The sequence below is a fragment of the Eubalaena glacialis genome, chromosome 5, assembly GCF_028564815.1.
Source record: "Eubalaena glacialis isolate mEubGla1 chromosome 5, mEubGla1.1.hap2.+ XY, whole genome shotgun sequence".
NCBI lineage: Eukaryota > Metazoa > Chordata > Mammalia > Artiodactyla > Balaenidae > Eubalaena > Eubalaena glacialis.
Window position 1 is genome coordinate 89,271,018 of NC_083720.1, and position 21,351 is coordinate 89,292,368.

General features: G+C 34.6%; 1 protein-coding gene across 1 annotated transcript in view; it reads right to left on the reverse strand.

Annotated features, from left to right (window-relative positions):
* Window positions 1-1,070: 1,070 nt before the first annotated feature.
* The window catches only part of LOC133092200 (UDP-glucuronosyltransferase 2C1-like), a 30,966-nt gene continuing 10,685 nt past the window's right edge, over window positions 1,071-21,351 (reverse strand). The window contains exons 3-6 of the mRNA XM_061191433.1: window positions 17,653-17,784; window positions 9,288-9,375; window positions 7,707-7,926; window positions 1,071-1,350 (exon numbers count right to left, since the gene is read on the reverse strand). Of these exons, the coding sequence (XP_061047416.1) occupies window positions 1,071-1,350; window positions 7,707-7,926; window positions 9,288-9,375; window positions 17,653-17,784 (720 nt within the window). The remainder of the gene's footprint in view (window positions 1,351-7,706; window positions 7,927-9,287; window positions 9,376-17,652; window positions 17,785-21,351) is intronic.

A 21,351-nucleotide genomic window follows, 5' to 3' on the forward strand; every position in this document is an offset into this window, starting at 1 on the left:
GGCTGACACTAGTTAATAAGAAGCCGAAGTACTTGTGCTTGGTATAGTGATCACAATACAGTTTATGAGAAGACCAGGGGAAGTTACGGAGTAAAAGAAAAGGAAGAAATGAGAAAACTCACCGAGTTTCTGATTATATGTAGAAATCATCCTCATAGCAGATAGTATTTCAGAGAAATGCATTTTTCCCCCAAAGAATCTGCAGTGTAGTCTAAGAAGTTTGCTTATTTCCAAATGTGTTTATTGTAAGTAAAATTAACGTAGGAAAGAATTTTTTAAAAAATTAAGTTACTTTTAAAAAGTGGGTGTTAAATCCCAATCATTAACTTTTGCTCCATCATACTATTAACCATGCTAACATATGATAATTAGCTAGTTCTCCGAAGCCACGAAGTGTTACAATACAAATGAAGTACTATCATTATTAATATCCAAATAAAAGACAATCTTCAAATCAAAGACAAAAAATAGTGTTTTGTATTCTAAGAGGGACAAAGTCCAGTGTGTCATATGAAAGGAAAGTGATGGTGTAAAACGTGCTTAATAGCATAGTTGAAACCTAACAGTCTCCTGACCTTCCTGATTGGAAGGGAAGCTCTGACTAGAGAGAGTATGCTCTACACTACTTCTTGTCTAGTTCCTTTAGATAATATGAAATAATTCTTACATACTGGACCCAAAATGATGTTAGATATTTAGGAAATATTCAGTATGATCAGTACTGAAAATAGAATTAATCATTATGTTCCTAAGGCCTCAAACAGCATCTCAATTTGTTGAGCTGAAAGCAATGAATGAAGTAAAGCACTAAGTCTTTAATGGTAGCAACTTCCATGTGTTTATTTGTTTATCCTCTCTTTTTAAAGAATAGATTAGTTTAAACCTTAATTCTAAATCATGTGGCACATTTTTGGTGTGAGTCTTTGATCTGTGACTTGATAAGCTGAGGAATGGATAAGAACCCAGGAGAGTAGGAGAGGAATCTGTTCAAATCAGTGGCTGTGTTAATTCAGATGGACCTTATCAAGGTTTCCAGCCCAACTGTTAAAAAAACAAAAAAACAAAAAAAACTACTCTTTCTTTTTCTTCTTTGCAGTTTTACCAAACTTCCAGTAACAAAACAGGCAACATTTAGTGACCAGGAATATAAAAGTTGCCACGCATGCTAGCAGGAACCCAATCACATCCAAAGAATTGTACTGGTACCAGGTGAGGTTATGGATGGCTGGCCGAAGGTGTTTGGCTCCTTTGTGGCGCATGATAAACTCAATCCAGAAGACTGCTCGGTCCAGGGGCTTCATAGGCTGATCGTGGTGAATTCTTGATAACTTCATAGCATTCTCTTTATAGCTAAGGATTGAATAAATATATAGATACTCACTTGAAAAATTTGTTAAGGACATGAAATACCTAAAATTGTTATATATTATTAAAGGTATATTACATAATTATTAATACATTATTTCATAAATATATCACTAAGGGCACAGAATGCACATGAAAGTTTGTTTCCTCTTGAGATATTTCTAGATAAGGTGGTCTATCAGCTGGAATTCATTGGATGTTTCATAGTCTTAGTAATGATTGGAGGTAGGGGAGAAAATAATTTCTAATTGGAAGTAGAATTTTTCTTTTTTTAAAAATAAATTTATTTATTTATTTATTTTATTTTCGGCTGTGTTGGGTCCTCGTTCCTCTGCGAGGGCTTTCTCTAGTTGCGGCGAGTGGGGGCCACTTTTCATCGCGGTGCGCAGGCCTCTCACTATCGCGGCCTCTCTTGTTGCGGAGCACAGGCTCCAGACGCGCAGGCTCAGCAGTTGTGGCTCACGGGCCCAGTTGCTCCGCGGCACTTGGGACCCTCCCAGACCAGGGCTCGAACCCGTGTCCTCCGCACCTGCAGGCAGACTCTCAACCACTGCGCCACCAGGGAAGCCCGGAAGTAGAATTTTAAAAGTTCAGAAATAGGAATGTAGAATATGTACGTTGAGAATATAGAATTTGATCTCATTTGTTGAGTGTGGTATTGGGAACATGATAGTGACAGGAAGCAGCATTGAGAGGTAGGTCTATGAGAAAGGAACCCCTTCCCCTTCCCCCCCAAGCTTCCCCAGGTTCTGTCTGGAGTGTTAGTGTTAACAAGAAGCTAGTCTTCAACAGTAGCCAGAAAGATTTCAGTCTGTGATCTTCATGGCCCTGACATTTCAGTTGAAAACAAAAAGCTTAATGTGACCCTATGGGCAAGAAGTAGGGCCTGAGATTGAGTAGATGCTGGAAACTTTGCTTCAAACAACAGAGGGGTGCAAGTGCAGTGGTGAGAGGGAAAAATGGCAATAACTAGAACACTAACCCTTCTAATTTTAGTCAAGGAACAGAAGACCAGTCCCTGGTTTTGATTTAAGTTTTTGAACGGCTGACTTAGAAAAAGGATTTCCTTGGGTTTGTGAAGGAGATGAAGAAGGGAGGTTATTCTCCCACACTGAAGTGCAGTCGCCATTGATGGAGAATACAGAACATTAAATTATAGAAAATAGTGGAACAGCATGTAGAAAGTTCTGAGGAAGAGAACTGTGGCCAAAAAAAAAAAAAAACATTATACCAAGTCCTGTTGCTCTTTGTTTAAAAAAAAAAAAACACACACTACAGGCCTTTCTTAATACACAAGAATTTAAGGAGTAAATACCTCTGGATATATCTCAGGAAAACAAGGAAACAACAACAACAAAAGCTCCAAGACACAGAAACAAAATATTTGTCAGATAAAAAATAATAAAAACAAAATTGTTCAGGAATAGAAATACTGTAATAAAGCACGAATTACATCAAGTCCATATAAACACCAAACTAATGCTAAACAATGTTGGAAATGTGGTCATGGACAAGATGTGTATGTTGTAAGCTTTGATAATGTTGTAATGATAATACAGCTAACAGAAATTAACATGTGATGTTTAAGAGACATGGGCTGGAAGTTGAGAATTGACTTCAAGTAAAAGTCATTCTATACTGACCAAAATTGGAAACATTTACAAAATAATTATTCTAATCTCTAATGTCAAAATTTGTTCATAGATTTATATGAAATTTTTAGTAAGAATTTATCTGATATTAAAGAAATATTTATCCAAAGCCTGGCAATACTTTTTTTAATTTTAATGTTTTTTCTCACAGAATATATTTATTTGATTTTTATGAGAAAGAATAACATAATAAATATAATCATTCATCATTAGGAATTTATTTATTTATTTATGATCACAGCTAATCTTCATGTTGTACAAAGTTCCCCACAATTTATTCACTGAAGTAAGTTTCAATTTATGAAGATATGTCTTCCATATTCTGTTTTTATTCCCTTTAGATACATACCCAGAAGTAGGATTACTGGATAGTGTAGTAGTTCTATTTTTAATCTTTTGAGGAGCCTCCGTACTTTTTTTATAGTCACTGCACCATTTGCATTCCCACCAAGAGTGCACTAGAGTTCCCCTTTCTTCATATCCTCACCAACACTTGTTATAACTTGTCTTTTTTTTTTTTAAATAGATCTTTATTGGAGTATAATTGCTTCATAATACTGTGTTAGTTTCTGTTGTACAACAAAGTGAATCAGCCATATGCATACATATATCCCCATATCCCCTTCCTCTTGAGCCTCCCTCCTACCCTCCCTATTCCACTCCTCTAGGTCATCGCAAAGCACCAAGCTGATCTCCCTGTGCTGCTGCTGCTTCCTACTAGCTAACTATTTTACATTTCGTAGTGTATATATGTCGCTGCTGCTCTAATTTCACCCCAGCTTTCCCCTCCCCCGCCGTGTCCTCAAGTTCATTCTCTATGTCTACATCTTTATTCCTGCCCTGCCACTAGGTTCATCAGTACCATTTTTTTTTTAATTCCATATATATGCGTTAGCATACAGTATTTGTTTTTCTCTTTCTGACTTATTTCACTCTGTATGACAGATTCTAGGTCCATCCACCTCACTACAAATAACTCAATTTTGTTTCTTTTTATGGCTGAGTAATATCCCATTGTATATATGTGCCATATCTTCTTTATCCATTCATCTGTCAATGGGCATTTAGGTTGCTTCCATGTCCTGGCTATTGTAAATAGTGCTGCAATGAACATTGTGGTACATGTCTCTTTTTGAATTATGGTTTTCTCAGGGTATAGGCCCAGGAGTGGGATTGCTGGGTCATATAGTAGTTCTATTTTTAGTTTTTAAAGGCACCTCCATACTGTTCTCCATAGTGGTTGTATCAATTTACATTCCCACCAACAGTGCAAGAGGGTTCCCTTTTCACCACACCCTTTCCAGCATTTATTGTTTCTAGATTTTTTGATAATGGCCATTCTGACCAGTGTGAGGTGATACCTCATTGTAGTTTTGATTTGCATTTCTCTAATAATTAGTGATGTTGAGCATCTTTTCATGTGCCTCTTGGCCATCTGTATGTCTTCTTTGGTGAAATGTCTATTTAGGTCTTCCGCCCATTTTTTAATTGGATTGTTTTTTTTCTTTTGATATTGAGCTCCATGAGCTGTTTGTATATTTTGGAGATTAATCCTTTGTCCATTGCTTCGTTTGCAAATATTTTCTCCCATTCTGAGGGTTGTCTTTATGATCATACACCATGATCAAGTGGGATTTACCCCAGGGATGCAAGGATTCTTCAGTATATGCAAATCAATCAATGTGATACACCATATTAACAAATTAAGGAATAAAAGCCATATGATCATCTCCATAGATGCAGAAAAAGCTTTTGTTCAATACCCATTTATGATAAAAACTCTCCAGAAAATGGGCATAGAGGGAACCTACTCAACATAATAAAGGCCATATATGACAAACCCACAGCAAACATCACACTCAATGGTGAAAAACTGAAAGCATTTCCTCTAAGATCAGGAACAAGACAAGGATGTCCACTCTCACCACTCTTATTCAGCATAGTTTTGGAGGTCCTAGCCACAGAAATCAGAGAAGAAAAAGACATAAGAGGAATACAAATTGGAAAAGAAGAAGTAAAACTGTCACTGTTTGCAGATGACATGATACTATATATAGAAAATCCTAAAGATGCCACCAGAAAACTACTAGAACTAATCAATGAGTTTGGTAAGGTTGCAGGATACAAAATTAATGCACAGAAACCTCTGGCATTCCTATACTCTAACAACAAAAAATCAGAAAGAGAAATTAAGGAAACAATCCCATTTACCACTGCAACAAAAAGAATAAAATACCTAGGAATAAACCTACCTAAGGAGGTGAAAGACTTGTACTCAGAAAACTATAAAACTTTGATGAAAGAAATCAAAGATGACATAAACAGATGGAGAAATATACCATGTTCTTGGATTGGAAGAATCAATATTGTGAAAATGACTATACTACCCAAAGCAATCTACAGATTCAATGCAATCCTTATCAAACTAACGGCATTCTTCACAGAATTAGAACAAAAATTTTTACAATTTGTATGGAAACACAAAAGACCCTGAATAGCCAAAGCAATTTTCAGAAAGAAAAACGGAGCTGGAGGAATCAGACTCCCAGACTTCAAACTATACTACAAAGCTACAGTAATCAAGACAGTATGGTACTGGCACAAAAACAGAAATATAGATCAATGGTACAGGATAGAAAGCCCAGAGATAGACCCGCACACATATGGTCACCTAATTTACGACAAAGGAGGCAAGAACATACAACAGAGAAAAGACAGTCTCTTCAATAAGTGGTGCTAGGAAAACTGGACAACTACATGTAAAAGAATGAAATTAGAACACTACCTAACACCATACACAAAAATAAACTTCAAATGGATTAAAGACCTAAATGTAAGACCAGACACTATAAAACTCTTAGAGGAAAGCGTAGGAACTCCTTGACATAAACCGCAGCAAGATCTTTTTTGACCCACCTCCTAGAGTAATGAAAATAGAAACAAAAATAAACAAATGGGACCTAATGAAACTTAAAAGCTTCTGCACAGCAAATGAAACAATAAACAAGACGAAAAGACAATATACTTTGTCTTTTAATGGTGGCCATTCTAACAGGTGTGAGGTGATACATTATTAAGGTTTGGATTTGCATTTCCTGATGCTTAGTGACATCAAACCCCTTTTCATGTACGTGTTAGCCATTTGTGTGTCTTCTTTGGACAAATATCTATTCAGTAACTCTGCTTTATAAGAATCCTTTATATGTTTTGTATATTAACCTCTTATCAGATATGTACTTTGCAAATATTTTCTTCCATTTTGTAGGTTGCCTTTCATTTTGTGGATCATTTATTTTGCTGTGCAGAAGCTTTTAATTTTGATGTAGTCCCACTTGTTGATTTTTGCATTTGTTCCTTGTGTTGCAGGTGTCATACCAAAAATATTGTTGGCAAAATCCTTGTCAAGGAATTTTTCCCGTTTGTTTTCTTCTGGGAGTTTCATGGTTTCAGGTTATGTTTTAGTATTTAATCCATTTCTAGTCAATGATTCTAAGTGATGGAACATAGGGGTCCAAATTTCATTCTCCTGCATATGATTATCAATTTACCCCAGTAACATTTAATGAAGAGACAATCATTTTCCTATTGATTATTCTTCGCTCTTTTTTCAAATATTATTCAACTTTGTATATGAAGGTTTGTTTCAGTGCTCTCAATCCTGTCCATTGGTCTATGTGTCTATTTTTATGCCAGTACCATACTTTTAAATTTACTATAGCTTTGCAGTATAGTTTGAAGTAGGAAGTGGGATGCCTTCAACTTCATTCTTCTTTCTCAGGACTTCTTTGGCTATTTGAGATATTTTGTGGCTTCATACAAATTTAGGATTGTTTTTTCTATTTCTGTGCCCCAAAAGGCTTTAGAAGCTGGTCACTCAGTTCACTCTTCCTTTCCTGGTGAGGAACTCTTTCTAGCTGGGAAGTTCTCTGTTGGTGCTGAGCAATGCTGGCCTGGGGATGGGATGATGCAGGCATAAATAAGCTGTCTCCACTGTTCTTGTGTGATTATTCTCAGAGTTTTTTTGTTCCACATTGTTGCTAAAATTTCTTAAGTGAACTTTAGAGCTCTCCCAGAGATGTTTTTATTCATGGATAGTGTCTAATTGTTGATCTTTGTCAGGGGACAGGAAGGCTGGGGTCTTCTATGTCTCCATTTGGAGCTCTCAATTTTACTTCATTGACTTTCTCTTGAAATATTTTTAATGAAAAAGTAGCATGATCCCATTTTTATAAGATTATTTTTCTTTTCTATTTATAAATTAACACAAGGAAATAGCTGAGGTAATATTTCTACTGGTAATTGGTTACAGCTACATGAAGAGAGTTAAGTGGGTTTTCATTTTTATTTCCTTATGTTTTTGTCATATTGCCTAAATTCTTTATAATGGTAATATCTGCAATTTTAAAGAAATATACAATAAATACTATTAATAAAAATAATAATATTTAGTAATAGCTTAGTTTATTTAAATAAATTTAGTATTTCTTTGAGATTGTAATTTGTTGCCCAGTAATCTATCGCCCAGGTGAATCTAAATGCATTCATAAAATTTGAAAGGTATAAGACAATCATAATTAATGTTAGCCAGGCCCTGGTGATTATGTAAAAGTAATCAATTTAGTAGAATAAAACAATTTACTCCTTTTAAAATACTGATGATTCTCAGAAAAGAATATATTCTATACTCACGAAGGGTTGTTAATAACTGCTTTCAAAGTGTTAAGCAGATCAGAACTTGTCATTCTTTGCAAGTCTACTTCAACAGCTGCCCCTTTGGCTTTTATACGAGCAATATTATCATGCTGATCACCAAACAGGGGAATTCCCACCATAGGGACCCCATGGTAAATAGCTTCATAGATCCCATTGGTTCCACAGTGAGTAATAAAAGCTCTGGTTTTGGGATGACCTAAAAAGAAAAAAATATATATCATTATTCTATGTTGTAAGAGTTTCAGAAACAGAAAATCATGACACCTGTATAAATAATTAATTCAATTATGGAGCATCTTCTATATAATTCTGTGCCATGAGGCCATATGTAAATTCCTATAAACTCTAAAGAAAGCAGCAATTGATTATTCTATGCTAAGCAGCAACTAGTGATTCCAGCAATTAAGTGATCCCATAAGCCTCTGAAAGGTTTGCACAGAGTTAAATGATGAAGAATACTTGCCTTTGGACAAGTTTTTGGGGTGAGAATACTTCAGTAAACAGGACTGAGGGATTTAAGAAAAAAATGCTTCTGTCGATGGGGAAGGGGGGTAATATGTGCAGGGTTTCAATGTGAGAATGGCTAGAAAGATAGATGAGGGCAAGGTCATGAGGTTTCTGTTCAGGAAAATGGGAATTTGCCCTTTATTTTGAGTAATGTGGAACCATTTATAACATTATAGTTGGTGAAATGGTTTATCAGATTTTTTTCAAATAGTTATAGTGAGTAAAAGAGAAGAGAGGTGGGAGAAAATGGATACAGAAAGTCAGGAGGATGCTGCAATATTGTATACAAAAGTCAATGAAAGCCTGATCTAAAGGTACTTTCCTTGACTCTGATTCTGAGGAGGGAGAGATTGTATCATAAACGGAAGAATTATAAATACCATATTTATGTTAGTGCTTGACAAAGATTCCAGTTTTGACCAAACTCTAGTCAGGCTCCTCCGAACTCTCTTTTCAAGTAGACCCTGATTTGGGGGCTTTTTGTTTATCTCCGCATTGCCCAATTTTAGCAACCATCCTTCTAAGTCAGTTTAGCTAGATTCTCCCAGTACTGATACCTGATCACTCTTTTTAGCTGTTGCTTCCTCTTTCACCATCCGCCAAGTGATGGCTGATCACCCTGGCCTGCCGTCAACAAGAATCAGATTAGGTTAGTTTTGCCAGTGTCCTCCCTTGACCCTGATGTTTCCTCTTAGTAATTTTCCATCCACTGACCTCCCTCTCTGCACTTTGGTTATAAATTTCCCACTTTTCTTTCTGCATTCAGAGTTTAGTCCAATCTCTCTGTCTTACTGTAAAAGTCCATTGCAGTAGTAACTCTACTTATCATGGTGGTCTTGACTAAAGTGTGCCTTACAGTCTTTAACAAGTGTCATGAATAAGTTTTTCTTTAACAAGCTCCAGAAGAAATGTGAAGACATCAAGGTTTTTTTGTTGTTGTTGTTTATTCCTTATTTTGAATAGAAATTTGTTGGATATATTTGTTGTTGAGTAATCATTCAGATTATCCCTCATTCACTTCCATTTAATTTTGCTTCTCTTTGGTCTTACCAAGAAGATCATTCTGTGGAATCCACTCATATAGTCGGGTATTGGCTCCTAAAGTTTCTGGTTTCTTTCCTGTGTATCTCCATAGGACCTGTTAAGATAAATGCCTTTACTCTAGAAAATTTTTAGAATCACATCCTATCAGAAGGAAGCAACTGACTTAGAATTAATCTGGTTCGGTGCCTCCAGGTAATACACAAGCAAACTGAGGCCTGAAGTGATTAAGTAATGAATGTTTTTAAACCATTGACGCTATAACCATCATAGCTATCATCAGGTTAATTCTCACTTAGGAGATGAAGAAAAAAGATAACCTGTACCTGAAACAATTACATAGTGGTGTTACTAAGCCATTCTGGTAAAGGGGATTTTTGAAACAGTTTTCAGAGGCAAAGGGGAGAGATGTTATTTACCTCACTAAGAAACTGTTAGTGCTTTGACCTTTGTTTTATATATATATGTATGTGTGTGTATATATATATATATATATATATATATATATATACACACAGACACAGTAATATAGAATCAAGCATTGCCTTTTTTAATTATAGTAAAATATACATAATGATATTTATCATTTTAAAGTATTGTAAGTATAGAATTTGGTGGCATTAAATACATCTATAATGTTTGTAACCATAAGCACTATCTATACCCCAGATATTTTCATCTTCCCTAACATAGACTCTGTACCATTAAGCAATAACTCCCTATTTCCTCCACTCTCTAGCCCCTGGTAAAGTACATTCTACTTCCTGTCTCTTTGAATTTGACTACTCTAGACATCTGATATAAGTGGAGTCATACAGTATTTGCCCTTTTCCCACTTAGCATTATTTCACTTAGCATTGTCTTCCAGGTTCATGCACGTTGTACCATGCCAGAATTTCCTTTCTTTTTAAGGCTGAATAATATTCTGTTTTGTGTGTATATCACATTTTCTTTATCCACTCATTTACTATTGTGAATAATGTTGCTGTGAACATTGGTGTGCAAGTATTTGTTTGAGCCCCTGATTTCAATTCTTTTGGTTATATAGCCAGGATTAGAATTATTGGGTTATATGATAGCTCCGTGTTTAATTTTCTGAGGAACCATAAAAATGTTTTCCAGAGAAGATGCATGATTTTGCTCTCCTACTAGCAATGCAGGAGGTCTCATTTCTCCATTAACACTTGTATTTTCTTTTCTTTTTTTTAAATAATAACTGTCCTATGTGAAGTGGTATCTCTTTGTTCTTTGATTTGCATTTCCCTAATGATTAACGATGTTGAGCATCTTTTCATATACTTTTTGACCACTTGTATCTCTTCTTTGGAGAAATGTCTATTCAAGTACTTTCCCCTTTTTCAATTGGGTTTTTGTTGCTGTTGTTGAGTTGTAGGAGTTCTTTATGTATTGTGCATGTTAATTCCTTGTCAGCGATATGATTTGCAAAGATTTTCTCCCAATCTGTACATTGTATTTTACTTTCTTGATAGTATCTTTTGATGCACAAAAGTTCTGCATTTGATGTAGTCCAATTTGATGTAGTCCAATTTATTTATTTATTTTTTAATTTTTTTGCTTGTGCTTTGGTGTTATATCTATGAAATCCTGACATAATCCAATGTGATAAAGTTTTCCCTGAGAATTTTCTTGGGAAAGTGTTACAGTTTTACTTCTAAAGTTTGTCTCTGATCCATTTTCAGTTAATTTTTGCATATGGTGTAGGGTAAGGATCCAACTTCAGTCTTTTGCATGTGGATATCAAGATTTTATCAGCATTATTTGTTGAGAAGAGACTGTCCTTTCCCCTATTGAATGGTCTTGCACTCTTGTTGAAAATCAATTGACCATATATGTGAGGATTAATTTCTGCCTTTTCTTCTGTTCCATTGGGTTATATGCCTGCCCTTCTTCCAGTACAACAGTGTTAATTTACTGTAGGTATTATAGCATATTTCTAATTTCAATGTTTGAAAATGTGACTCCTTTAACTTTGTTGTTTTTCAAGATTTTTTTGTCTGCTTGTAGTTCTTATAGTTCCATATGAGGTTGAGGATTGGATTACTCATTTCTATAAAAAAGGCTGTTAGAGTTTTGATAGGCATTGCATTAATCTGTAGATTGCTTTGGATAGTGTTGACTTCTTAACCATGTTAAGCGTTCCTATCTATGAACATGGGATGACTTTCCAAGTATTTAGGTATTCTTTAATTTCTTGCAGCAATAATGATTTGTGGTTTTCAGCAGCAAATATTTTACTTCCTTGATTAGGTTCATTCTTAAGTATTTGTTTTGTTGTTCTTGTAAATGGAATTTAAAAATTTTCATGTTCAGAGTGTTCATTGACGTTTATATAAACAAAACTGATTTTTGTGTGTTAATCTTGTATTCTGCACTTTTGTTAAGTTTGGTAATTAGTTCTAGTAGCTTTTTGTGAATTCTTGAGATTTTCTATGCATAGGATCATGTCATCTGCAAATACACATTGTTTTACCTCTCTCTTTCCAATTTGGATGTCTTTCATTTCTTTTTCCTGTATAATCCCCATGCTAAAACTTCTAGTATAAGGTTATATAACAGCAGTGAAACAATACATCCTTGTATTGTTCCTGATCTTAGTTTCCACCATTGAGTATGATATTAGCTGTGGGTTTTTCAGAAATACCCTGTATCATATTGAGGGCTTTTCCCTCTATTCCTAGTTTCTTGAGAGTTTTTATCAGGAGAGAATGTTGGATTTTCTCAACTTCCTTTTCTGTGTAAGTTGAAATGATCATTTGATAGTGGTTTTTTTTCCCCCTTCATTATAATCATGTAATGTATTACATTGATTGATTTACTTTTGGTAAATCAATCAATGTAATACTTATTTACTTTGCATAAATAGCATAAATACTATTTTACTATGGCAAATACTCTTTCAACATTCTAGTGGATCTGATCTGCAAATATTTTCTTGAGTATTTTAATATCTATATTTAGAAATGATCATGGTCCGTAATTTTATTCTTGTGTGATGTCTTTATCTGGCTTTTAAAAAATTTTTTTTTAAAGGAACTCCTTTATTTATTTATTTATGGCTGTGTTGGGTCTTCGTTTCTGTGCAAGGGCTTTCTCTAGTTGTGGCAAGTGGGGGCCACTCTTCATCGCGGTGCGCGGGCCTCTCACTATCGCGGCCTCTCTTGTTGCGGAGCACAGGCTCCAGATGCGCAGGCTCAGTAGTTGTGACTCACGGACCTAGTTGCTCCGTGGCATGTGGGATCTTCCCAGACCAGGGCTCGAACCCGTATGCCCTGCATTAGCAGGCAGATTCTCACCCACTGCGCCACCAGGGAAGCCCTATCTGGTTTTTGTATCAGGGAACATCTGGCCTCATAGAATAATTTATTGTTTCCTTCTTTCCACATTTTTGGAATATTTGAAAAGGATTACCTTAATTATTCAATTCCTTAAACATTTGGTAGAATTTACCATTGATGTTATCTGACCCTGATTTTTCCTTTTTGGCAGGTCTTTGATTACTAATTCAGTCTCTTAATTTGATATAGGTCTGTTGAAGTAATCTGTTTCTTTTTTAGTCAGTGTAAGTAAATAGAGTTTTTCAAGGCATTTATCCACTTCTTCTAGATTGTCTAATTTTTGTTGTGCAACTTTCCATAATATCCTCTTTTATCTTCCAGTTTTATGAGATATAATTGACATACAGCACTGTGTAAGTTTAATGTGTACAGCATTATGATTCTACTCACATACATTATGAAATGATTCTCACAGTAGGTACAACATTAAAGAAATTTAAAAAAAAGTTTTCTTGACATGAAAACTCTTAGGATTTACTCTCTTAACAATTTTCACATATAAAGGACAGCAGTGTTACCTAAATTTATGATGTATATTGCATCCCTAGTATGTATTTATCTTATAACTGGAAGTTTGAACCTTTTAACCACCTTCTTCCAATTGTCCCTTCCCCAATCCCCTGACTCTGGTAACCACAAATCTGATCTGTTTTTCTGTGAGTTTGTTTGTTTCTTTTTTGTTTTTGAAGTAAAATTGACCTACAACACTATGATAGTATCTGTTATACAACATAGTGATTTGGTATTTCTATATGTCTCAAAATGATTATCACGATAAGTCTAGTTACAACATGTGAAGATATTACATAGCTATTGTCCATATTCCTCACACTGTACTTAGCAAAATACATACATATATATGTAAAATACATGATTAAGTTGCTGATCTTTTAAGATCAAATGCATTTTAAACAACCTTGCCTTTTTACTTTCCTCACCACACTTACTGTTTTTGACATCATATTTTAAATCTTTTTGTTTTGTGTATCCCTTAACTAGTTATTGTGAGTATACATGATTGTATAATTTTGTCTTTTAGCCTTCCTTCTAGCTTAATACATGGCTGATTTACTGACTTTGCAGCATATTTGCCTTTATCAATGAGATTTTTCCTTTTGTAATTTTTATGTTTCTAGTTGTGGGCTTTTCTTTCTCACTTAGAGAAGTCCCCTTAACATTTCTTGTAAACCTAGTTTGGTGGTGCTGAACTCTCTTAGCTTTTGGTTGCTTGTAAAACTTTTGATCTCTCCATCAAATCTGAATGAGAGCCTTACTGGGTAGAGTATTCTTGGTTGTAAGTGTTCCCCTTTCATTATTTTAAATATATCCTGCCACTCCCTTCGGGCCTGCAGTGTTTCTGCTGACTAGTCAGCTTTTAGCCTTATGGGAGTTTCCTTGTACTTAACTTGTTCCTTTTTTCTTGGGCTTTTAAAATTCTCTCTTTATGTTTTATTTTTGCTATTTCATTACAAGGTGTCTTGGTGTGGTCTTCTTTGGGTTCATTCTATTTGGGACTGTCTCTGCTTCCTACAATTGGAAGACCATTTCCTTTCCCAAGTTAGGGAAGTTTTCAGCTATTATGACTTCAAATATGTTCTCTGCCCTTTTCTCTCTCTCTTCTCCTTCTGGAACCCCTATAATGTTAATGTTAGTATGCTTGATGTTGTCACAGAGGTCTCTTAAACTGTCCTCATTACTTTTTTTTTTTTAAGAGTTCACATATTCACAGGTTTAATGTTTTAATATAACTCCCTCACCAATTCTCTTTGTATCAAAATTTCAACTTGGGGTCTACAAGTTATGGATGTTTAATTTTCCAGTTCACAGTAATGCTAAAGATTTCTTTTTTTTTTTTTTATCTTTATTGGAGTATAATTGCTTTACAATGGTGTGTTAGTTCCTGCCTTATAACAAAGTGAATTAGCTATACAAATACATATATCCCCATATCTCCTCCCTCTTGTGTCTCCCTCCCACCCTCCCTATCCCATCCCTCTAGGTGGTCACAAAGCACCGAGCTGATCTCCCTGTGCTATGTGGCTGCTTCCCACTAGCTAACTATTTTACATTTGGTAGTGTATATATGTCCATGCCATTCTCTCACTTCGTCCCAGCTTACCCTTCCTCCTCCCCATGTCCTCAAGTCCATTCTCTACGTCTGCGTCTTTATTCCTGTCCTGCCCTTAGGTTCTTCAAAACCATTTTTATTTTTTTAGATTCCATATATATGTTAGCATATGGTATTTGTTTTTCTCCTTCTGTCTTACTTCACTCTATTTGACAGACTCTAGGTCCATCCAACTCACTACAAATAACTCAATTTCAATTTTGTCTTTCAGCACTTTGAATTTATCAATCCACTGCCTTTTGGCCTCCAGTGTTTCTGATGAGAAATTGGCTAATCACTTTATTGAAGATATCTTTTAGGTGATGAATTCTTTCTCTTTCTTTCAATAGTCATTCATTATCTTTGGTTTTCAACAACTTGAACATAATGTGTCTTGGTGTAGGTGTCTTTGAGTTTATCCAACTTGAAGTTCACTAAGCTTCTTGGATTTGTAAATTTATGTATTTTATTAAATTGGGGCTATGTTAAGCCATTATTTCTTTAAATATTCTTTCTGCCCATTCTGCCCATTTCTCTCTTTCTGAGACTCCCACAATGTGTATGCTCATTCACACGATGGTGTCCCACAAGTCCCTTAGGCTTTGTTCATTTTTCTTCATTCGTTTTTCTTCCTCGAACTCGATAATTTCAAATATTCTTTCTTCAAGTTTGCTGATGCTTTTGCCTGCTCATGTCTGATTTTGAACCCGAAGTGAACTTTTCATTACAGTTATTGTAATTTTTACCTCTGGAATTTCTTTTTGATTCTTTTTAAAAATAATTTCTTTCTCATTATCAATATGTCCTTTTGTCCCTCCATCATTTTCTTCTCTTTATCATTGTCTTCCTTTAGTTCTTTGTACATCTTTAAAAATGTGGTTTTAAAGGCTTTTTCTAGTAATTCCAAAATCCAGGCTCCCTCAGGAATGGTTTCTCTCAGTTTATTTTGTTCCTTTGATTGGGCCATACTTTCATCTATCTTTGTATGCCTTGTGATATTTTTCGAGTATTGTACATTATAAAATGTTCTGTCTTCAGAAATCAGATTTGCCCCTTTGTTAGAGTTTGATTTTGTTGTTGCTGTTGTTGAAGTGTTTCTCTTTGTTAGAAATCAGGCTGAGGTTAAAGCTTTAGGTCTTCTCAGGTATTTTATGAGCCAGTGTTTTTCCCTGGACATGCACATAGTTTTCTAAATTCCACTGTTTGTGAGGTTGTATTTTTAATGGTCTAATTCTTTAACGCCTGGCTCCCAAATGGAGAAAAAAGGAAAAAGAAAAAAAAAAAAAAGCTTATCCTTTAAAACCCCTGGAAGTTGCTTCTTCTAATGAATGTTGAAACAACTGTGCCCAGTTTCTGTGCATATACCTCAATGATCATGGGCAATAATCAGCAATTAGAATGCAGAACCACAGTATTTGGAGGATAAGGTCTTTATTGTCTACCAGTTCCACCAAATTACACCAGGAATGCAGGCATGTTGGCTGCCATGGGACAGAGTGATGAAGACTTTAAAGCTGCTGCTATTCTAAAGGGATGACATTGACTAAAATTAACCACAGTTCCCACTCAGTTCTTCCACTGTGAGTTGCAAGTGCTCAGTTAGAGTCCAGAGTTCCAATATAGTTACTTCAGACAGTTTTTGCTAGTACAATTTTGTTTAGGTAGAGAGACAGGTCTTGGTGCTTCCTAGTCTACCCTGGTTTCACCCCTAAACATTGTATTTTAATGCAATTGAAAGTTTAATATTTTTATGAAGATGGAATTTAGATTAAATATTTAAATGGGTGCTGCTTCCACGAAACAATTATTGAAAGTAATTTGGTTATGAATACAATAATTATTGTGAGCATTTGTAACTTAAAGTTACATACAATTTTCTATTTTAACTAAATGTAGGGGTAAAAAGTGCTCATGGTAGTTTAAAAACAATGCCACTCAGTTATAACCTAGAATGGTATAAATAAAAAATTATAATTTTGGGGGAACTTCAAGGAGTGAACTGCATAAATCTTGTACTGTAATTTTAAAGATTTTAACTGTTTAAAATGAAGAGTATCTATTTACGAGTATTCCAGGAATGTAAGTTGTCAGTTCCAGGCTCAACCATGGCCTGGTACAAATCCATTAATTATAAGGAAATATAGTCCCAAGGCATCCAGTGAATTAAGGCTGTATTTTTGAATATCTATTCCTTTATTCTCTATCAAGGTAGTTGTAACTTGTGTATATGCCTCAGATTAAAAAACGAACAAACAGGGCTTCCCTGGTGGCGCAGTGGTTGAGAATCTGCCTACCAATGCAGGGGACACGGGTTCGAGCCCTGGTTTGGGAAGATTCCACATGCCACGGAGCAGCTGGGCCTGTGAGCCACAACTACTGAGCCTGCGCGTCTGGAGCCTGTGCTCCACAACAAGAGAGGCCGCGATAGTGAGAGGCCCGTGCACCGCGATGAAGAGTGGCCCCCGCTTGCCGCAACTAGAGGAAGCCCTCACACAGAAACGAAGACCCAACACAGCCAAAAAAAATTAATTAATTAATTAATTAATTAAAAAAAAAAAAGAACAAAAACAAACCAAAAAAACCCCAATAAACACCAAAAAACAATGTTAGATTACCTGGAAGCCTTAAAACCTAGACACAAAGTTGACTGATTGTTTGACAGTAGTGAATGATTAAGTTTTAGGTCATTATTTAAAGAAAATTCTGCAATATGTTTTCCTGTTAGTAATGCCAGGTTTAAAGCAAGATAAGAATCAAATATCCTGCTTTACCATTTAATATTTTTTCTTTACAGTTCAGTTAAATTGACACTAACAATACCAATAACTTTTCCTACTTTTTTAAGCACACTTTTAAGGATATCTTCATGGAATTTAAAGTAGCTGTCCCTGAAAAAATAAGATTATCTGACCTTCTGCGGAATCTGGGCAAGGGCTGATGCAATCACATTCGACTTTTCTTCTGTGAGGTTTTTGATCATTGACCCCATAGTAAACACCACAACTCCATCTTTTCCAGAGCTTTGAACAAACTCTTCTAACTCCTGTGAGGGAAATAGTCTTTGCTATATGAAAGTTGATAGTTACAAGAATAAGTCACACACTTTTCTCAATATGTCTGAATTCTTATAGCACTTCTGTTTTTTCATATGTTAACCATTTCAGTATACAAAATATGACCTGAAGTCACTGGTTATTAAGCAAATTAAAAATGATTTAAGTTGGAGGTTCCCTTCAGCATGATAGAGGGGAGTGTGTGTGTGTGTTTACAAATTATTGACTACATGTTATCTTCTCCCAATTACAGAGCTCTTTACATGTATGATTTAACTTAGATATATGGGAATCTTAAGAGTTATGTATACATTTACAGATGAGAAAGCTATCTCAGTAAGGTTAAGTAATTTGTCCAAGTCTACACAGCAGTAGTTGGCAGAGCCAAATTTCTAGTTTAAGTTAAATAGTTCTGGTGCTTCACTTTATAGTTAACCTTGGATGTTAATAAGATTATCATTCATTTTTCTGCTGAATCACAGTCAGTATAATGACATACTTTTCGTATATTTACTTTTTTCTGTTTTCTAAATTTAAATTTTCTTTTATTTTGGTTATATTTTCTCTTCGTATAAGCTTCCACAAACACATTTAGAAATGAGGTAGCCATATAAATTCCTGACCAGATAAGACATGCAGAAAGAACTATAATGAATACTCTGAGTTTAACAGTAATATAATAGAAATATGTTACTTTCCATTAAAAATAATATCATATCTAATTATGATGAAGTAAAAAGAAATCTTTTCATCCTATGTTGAACTAGTAACAAAACTAATTCAACCAAATAAGAGAAGATAAAAATGTGTAAGACTTAAAGTGGAAAGACAAGGAAGAAATTTATATTAAGGAATTAACTCACATGATTATGGAGTTTAGAAAGTTTAATCTGCAGAATAGGTCATCATGCTGGAGACTCAGAGAAGAGCCATTGCTCTAGTTCAAGTCTGAAGGCTGTCTACTGGCAGAATTCTTTTTTTCCTTGGGAGAGTTCAGTCTTTTGTTATATTCAGGTCTTCAACTAATTGGATGAGCCTCAGCCACATAATGGAGGGCAATTTGTTTACTCAAGGTCCACATATTTAAATGTTAATGTCATCCAAAAATACCCTCACAGAAACTTCCAGAGTGATGTTTGGCTAAATACCTGGGTACCTGGCCCAGGTAAATTGATGCATAAAATTAACTATTACATTGTATTTATAGATGGATTGACATAATATGTAAAGCTATCAATCACTTTAAATTTATTTTCAATTATATCATCATATTCTTCAGATACTAGGAAATATTTTAAAAATTATATAAAAATACATTTTCATAAATAATGAGTGAATTTTGAAAAAGAAAAAGGAGTACTGGAGACTATTTCAATCCGATAATAATACACAATACAAAATGAAATCTATTGACCTGCTAACAAAGTGAACAATAGAATAAAGTAGTGAGGCCAGAAAGAGAGCCATGAGTATGTGAAAGCCTCCTGTATGGTAAGATGATATTACAATCCACTGGGATAATCAGTGAGAAAATATCACACTGGGTGGATGGTTTATTAAGTGGTGGTACAATAATATGTTCATTATTCAGACAAAAAAAGGGAGGTGAATATTTACCTCCTACCAGGTATTAATTTTAAAAATCTGAATGGATTAAATGTATCATGTTAAAATATAATATTGTACATTTAAAAATAAAATATAGGAGAATGTCTTTTTAACCTTAGTAAAGAGAAAAATATTTTAAATGAGATTTTTAAAAGTACAAATCATAATGTATAAAAAGATGGATTTGATTACATCAAATTTGGTGCTTTATGTTTAAAAAAGGTAATTAGAGAAAATATTAACAAATATATGGAGTCATAGGAGAAGATATTTGCAATGGCTAGATCAAGGATTAATACCTAGATATTCTAAATTACGGAAAGAATTGATATTACTTGAAAAAAAAGATTATCCAAAAAATATACTAAATATATGAGTTTCACAAAGGGAAAATAAGAATAACTGATAAGTTTCTGAAACAATGTTCAACTTTGCTATAAATGGAGATTACAAATAAAATTCATCAGTGTGATATCACTCTACCTCTATGAAACTGACCCATATTAGAAAATAGAATAATAATCAAGGTCTAAATAAGATGTGGAAGATGTAACCCCCTAAGCATTCCTGATGAAACAATACATTTTTATAGATATTCAGTGAAGTTAAATGCAGAAAAAAATTAAGTATGCCTGTGACCCATGACACTATCATCCAACTATTGGATATAATTCTCAAATATATGCATAGGTTTGCAATTTTTCCTCCCAATATTCTTTGTTGTATGATAGATATGGGGACACAAATTGTCCTTTGTGGGGAATAAATACATATACCAATATTCTCTGCTACATTCAGAATGAATGAAATGGATTTACAAATAGAAACTTGGATACATATGAAAAAAATTATATACACTAATAAGAATGAGAAAATGTGAATTATAACATAACATCATTTATATAATTAAAAAACTCAAATCATTTCTACATATAGTTTGAGGATCCACAGTTATCTGTTTAAATTGAAATAAGATGATAAATATTAAATGCATTTGACTGGGTGCCCACTGGTTGTGGGGTAATGGAAGAGAAGAAGATAAAGAAAAAATATAAGAAAAATCAACCAAAAGAGATGTTTGCCATGGGCTGATTATGGAGTGGAATGAACTGAGAGTATGACTAATACATTCTGTTGCCCCGAGATGCACGAAAAACAAAGAAACAAATTCTGTAATTCCACAAACTTACGTTGTGGCATTCAAAATCAAACTGACATTTTTATCATGTTGTAGTGTGAGGGAAATTTTTCACTCCTCTCCCCAACATTTTCCTATGTCTTCCTTACAAGGAAGAGATGAAAGTCTGAGTCTTACTGCAGATCCCTAGTTGGGTCACATTCACTAGAGGATTGTTGTGCTGAGAGTTATAAGAACACACATACATGATTAACTGTGATTCTCCCTCTAGTTCTTCAGTAGATGGGGCTAAATTTTAAAAAGAAAAGACCCTGTTCCAAAGATACTGGCACAGAAACAGAAATGTAGATCAATGGAACAAGATATAAAGCCCAGAGATAAACCTACGCACCTATGGTCAACTAATCTATGACATAGGAGGCAAGAATATACAATGGAGAAAAGACAGCCTCTTCAATAAGTGATGCTGGGTAAACTGGACAGCTACATGTAAAAGAATGAAATTAGAACACTCCTTAACACCATACACAAAAATAAACTCAAAATGGATTAAAGACCTAAATGTAAGACCGGACAATATAAAACTCTTAGAGGAAAACATAGGCAGAACACTCTTTGACATAAATCACAGCAAGATCTTTTTGACCCACCTTCTAGAGTAATGGAAATAAAAACAAAAATAAACAAATGGGACCTAATAAAACTTAAAAGCTTTTGCACAGCAAGGGAAACCATAAACAAGACAAAAAGACAACCCTCAGAATGGAAGAAAATATTTGCAAATGAATCAACAGACAAAGGATTAATCTCC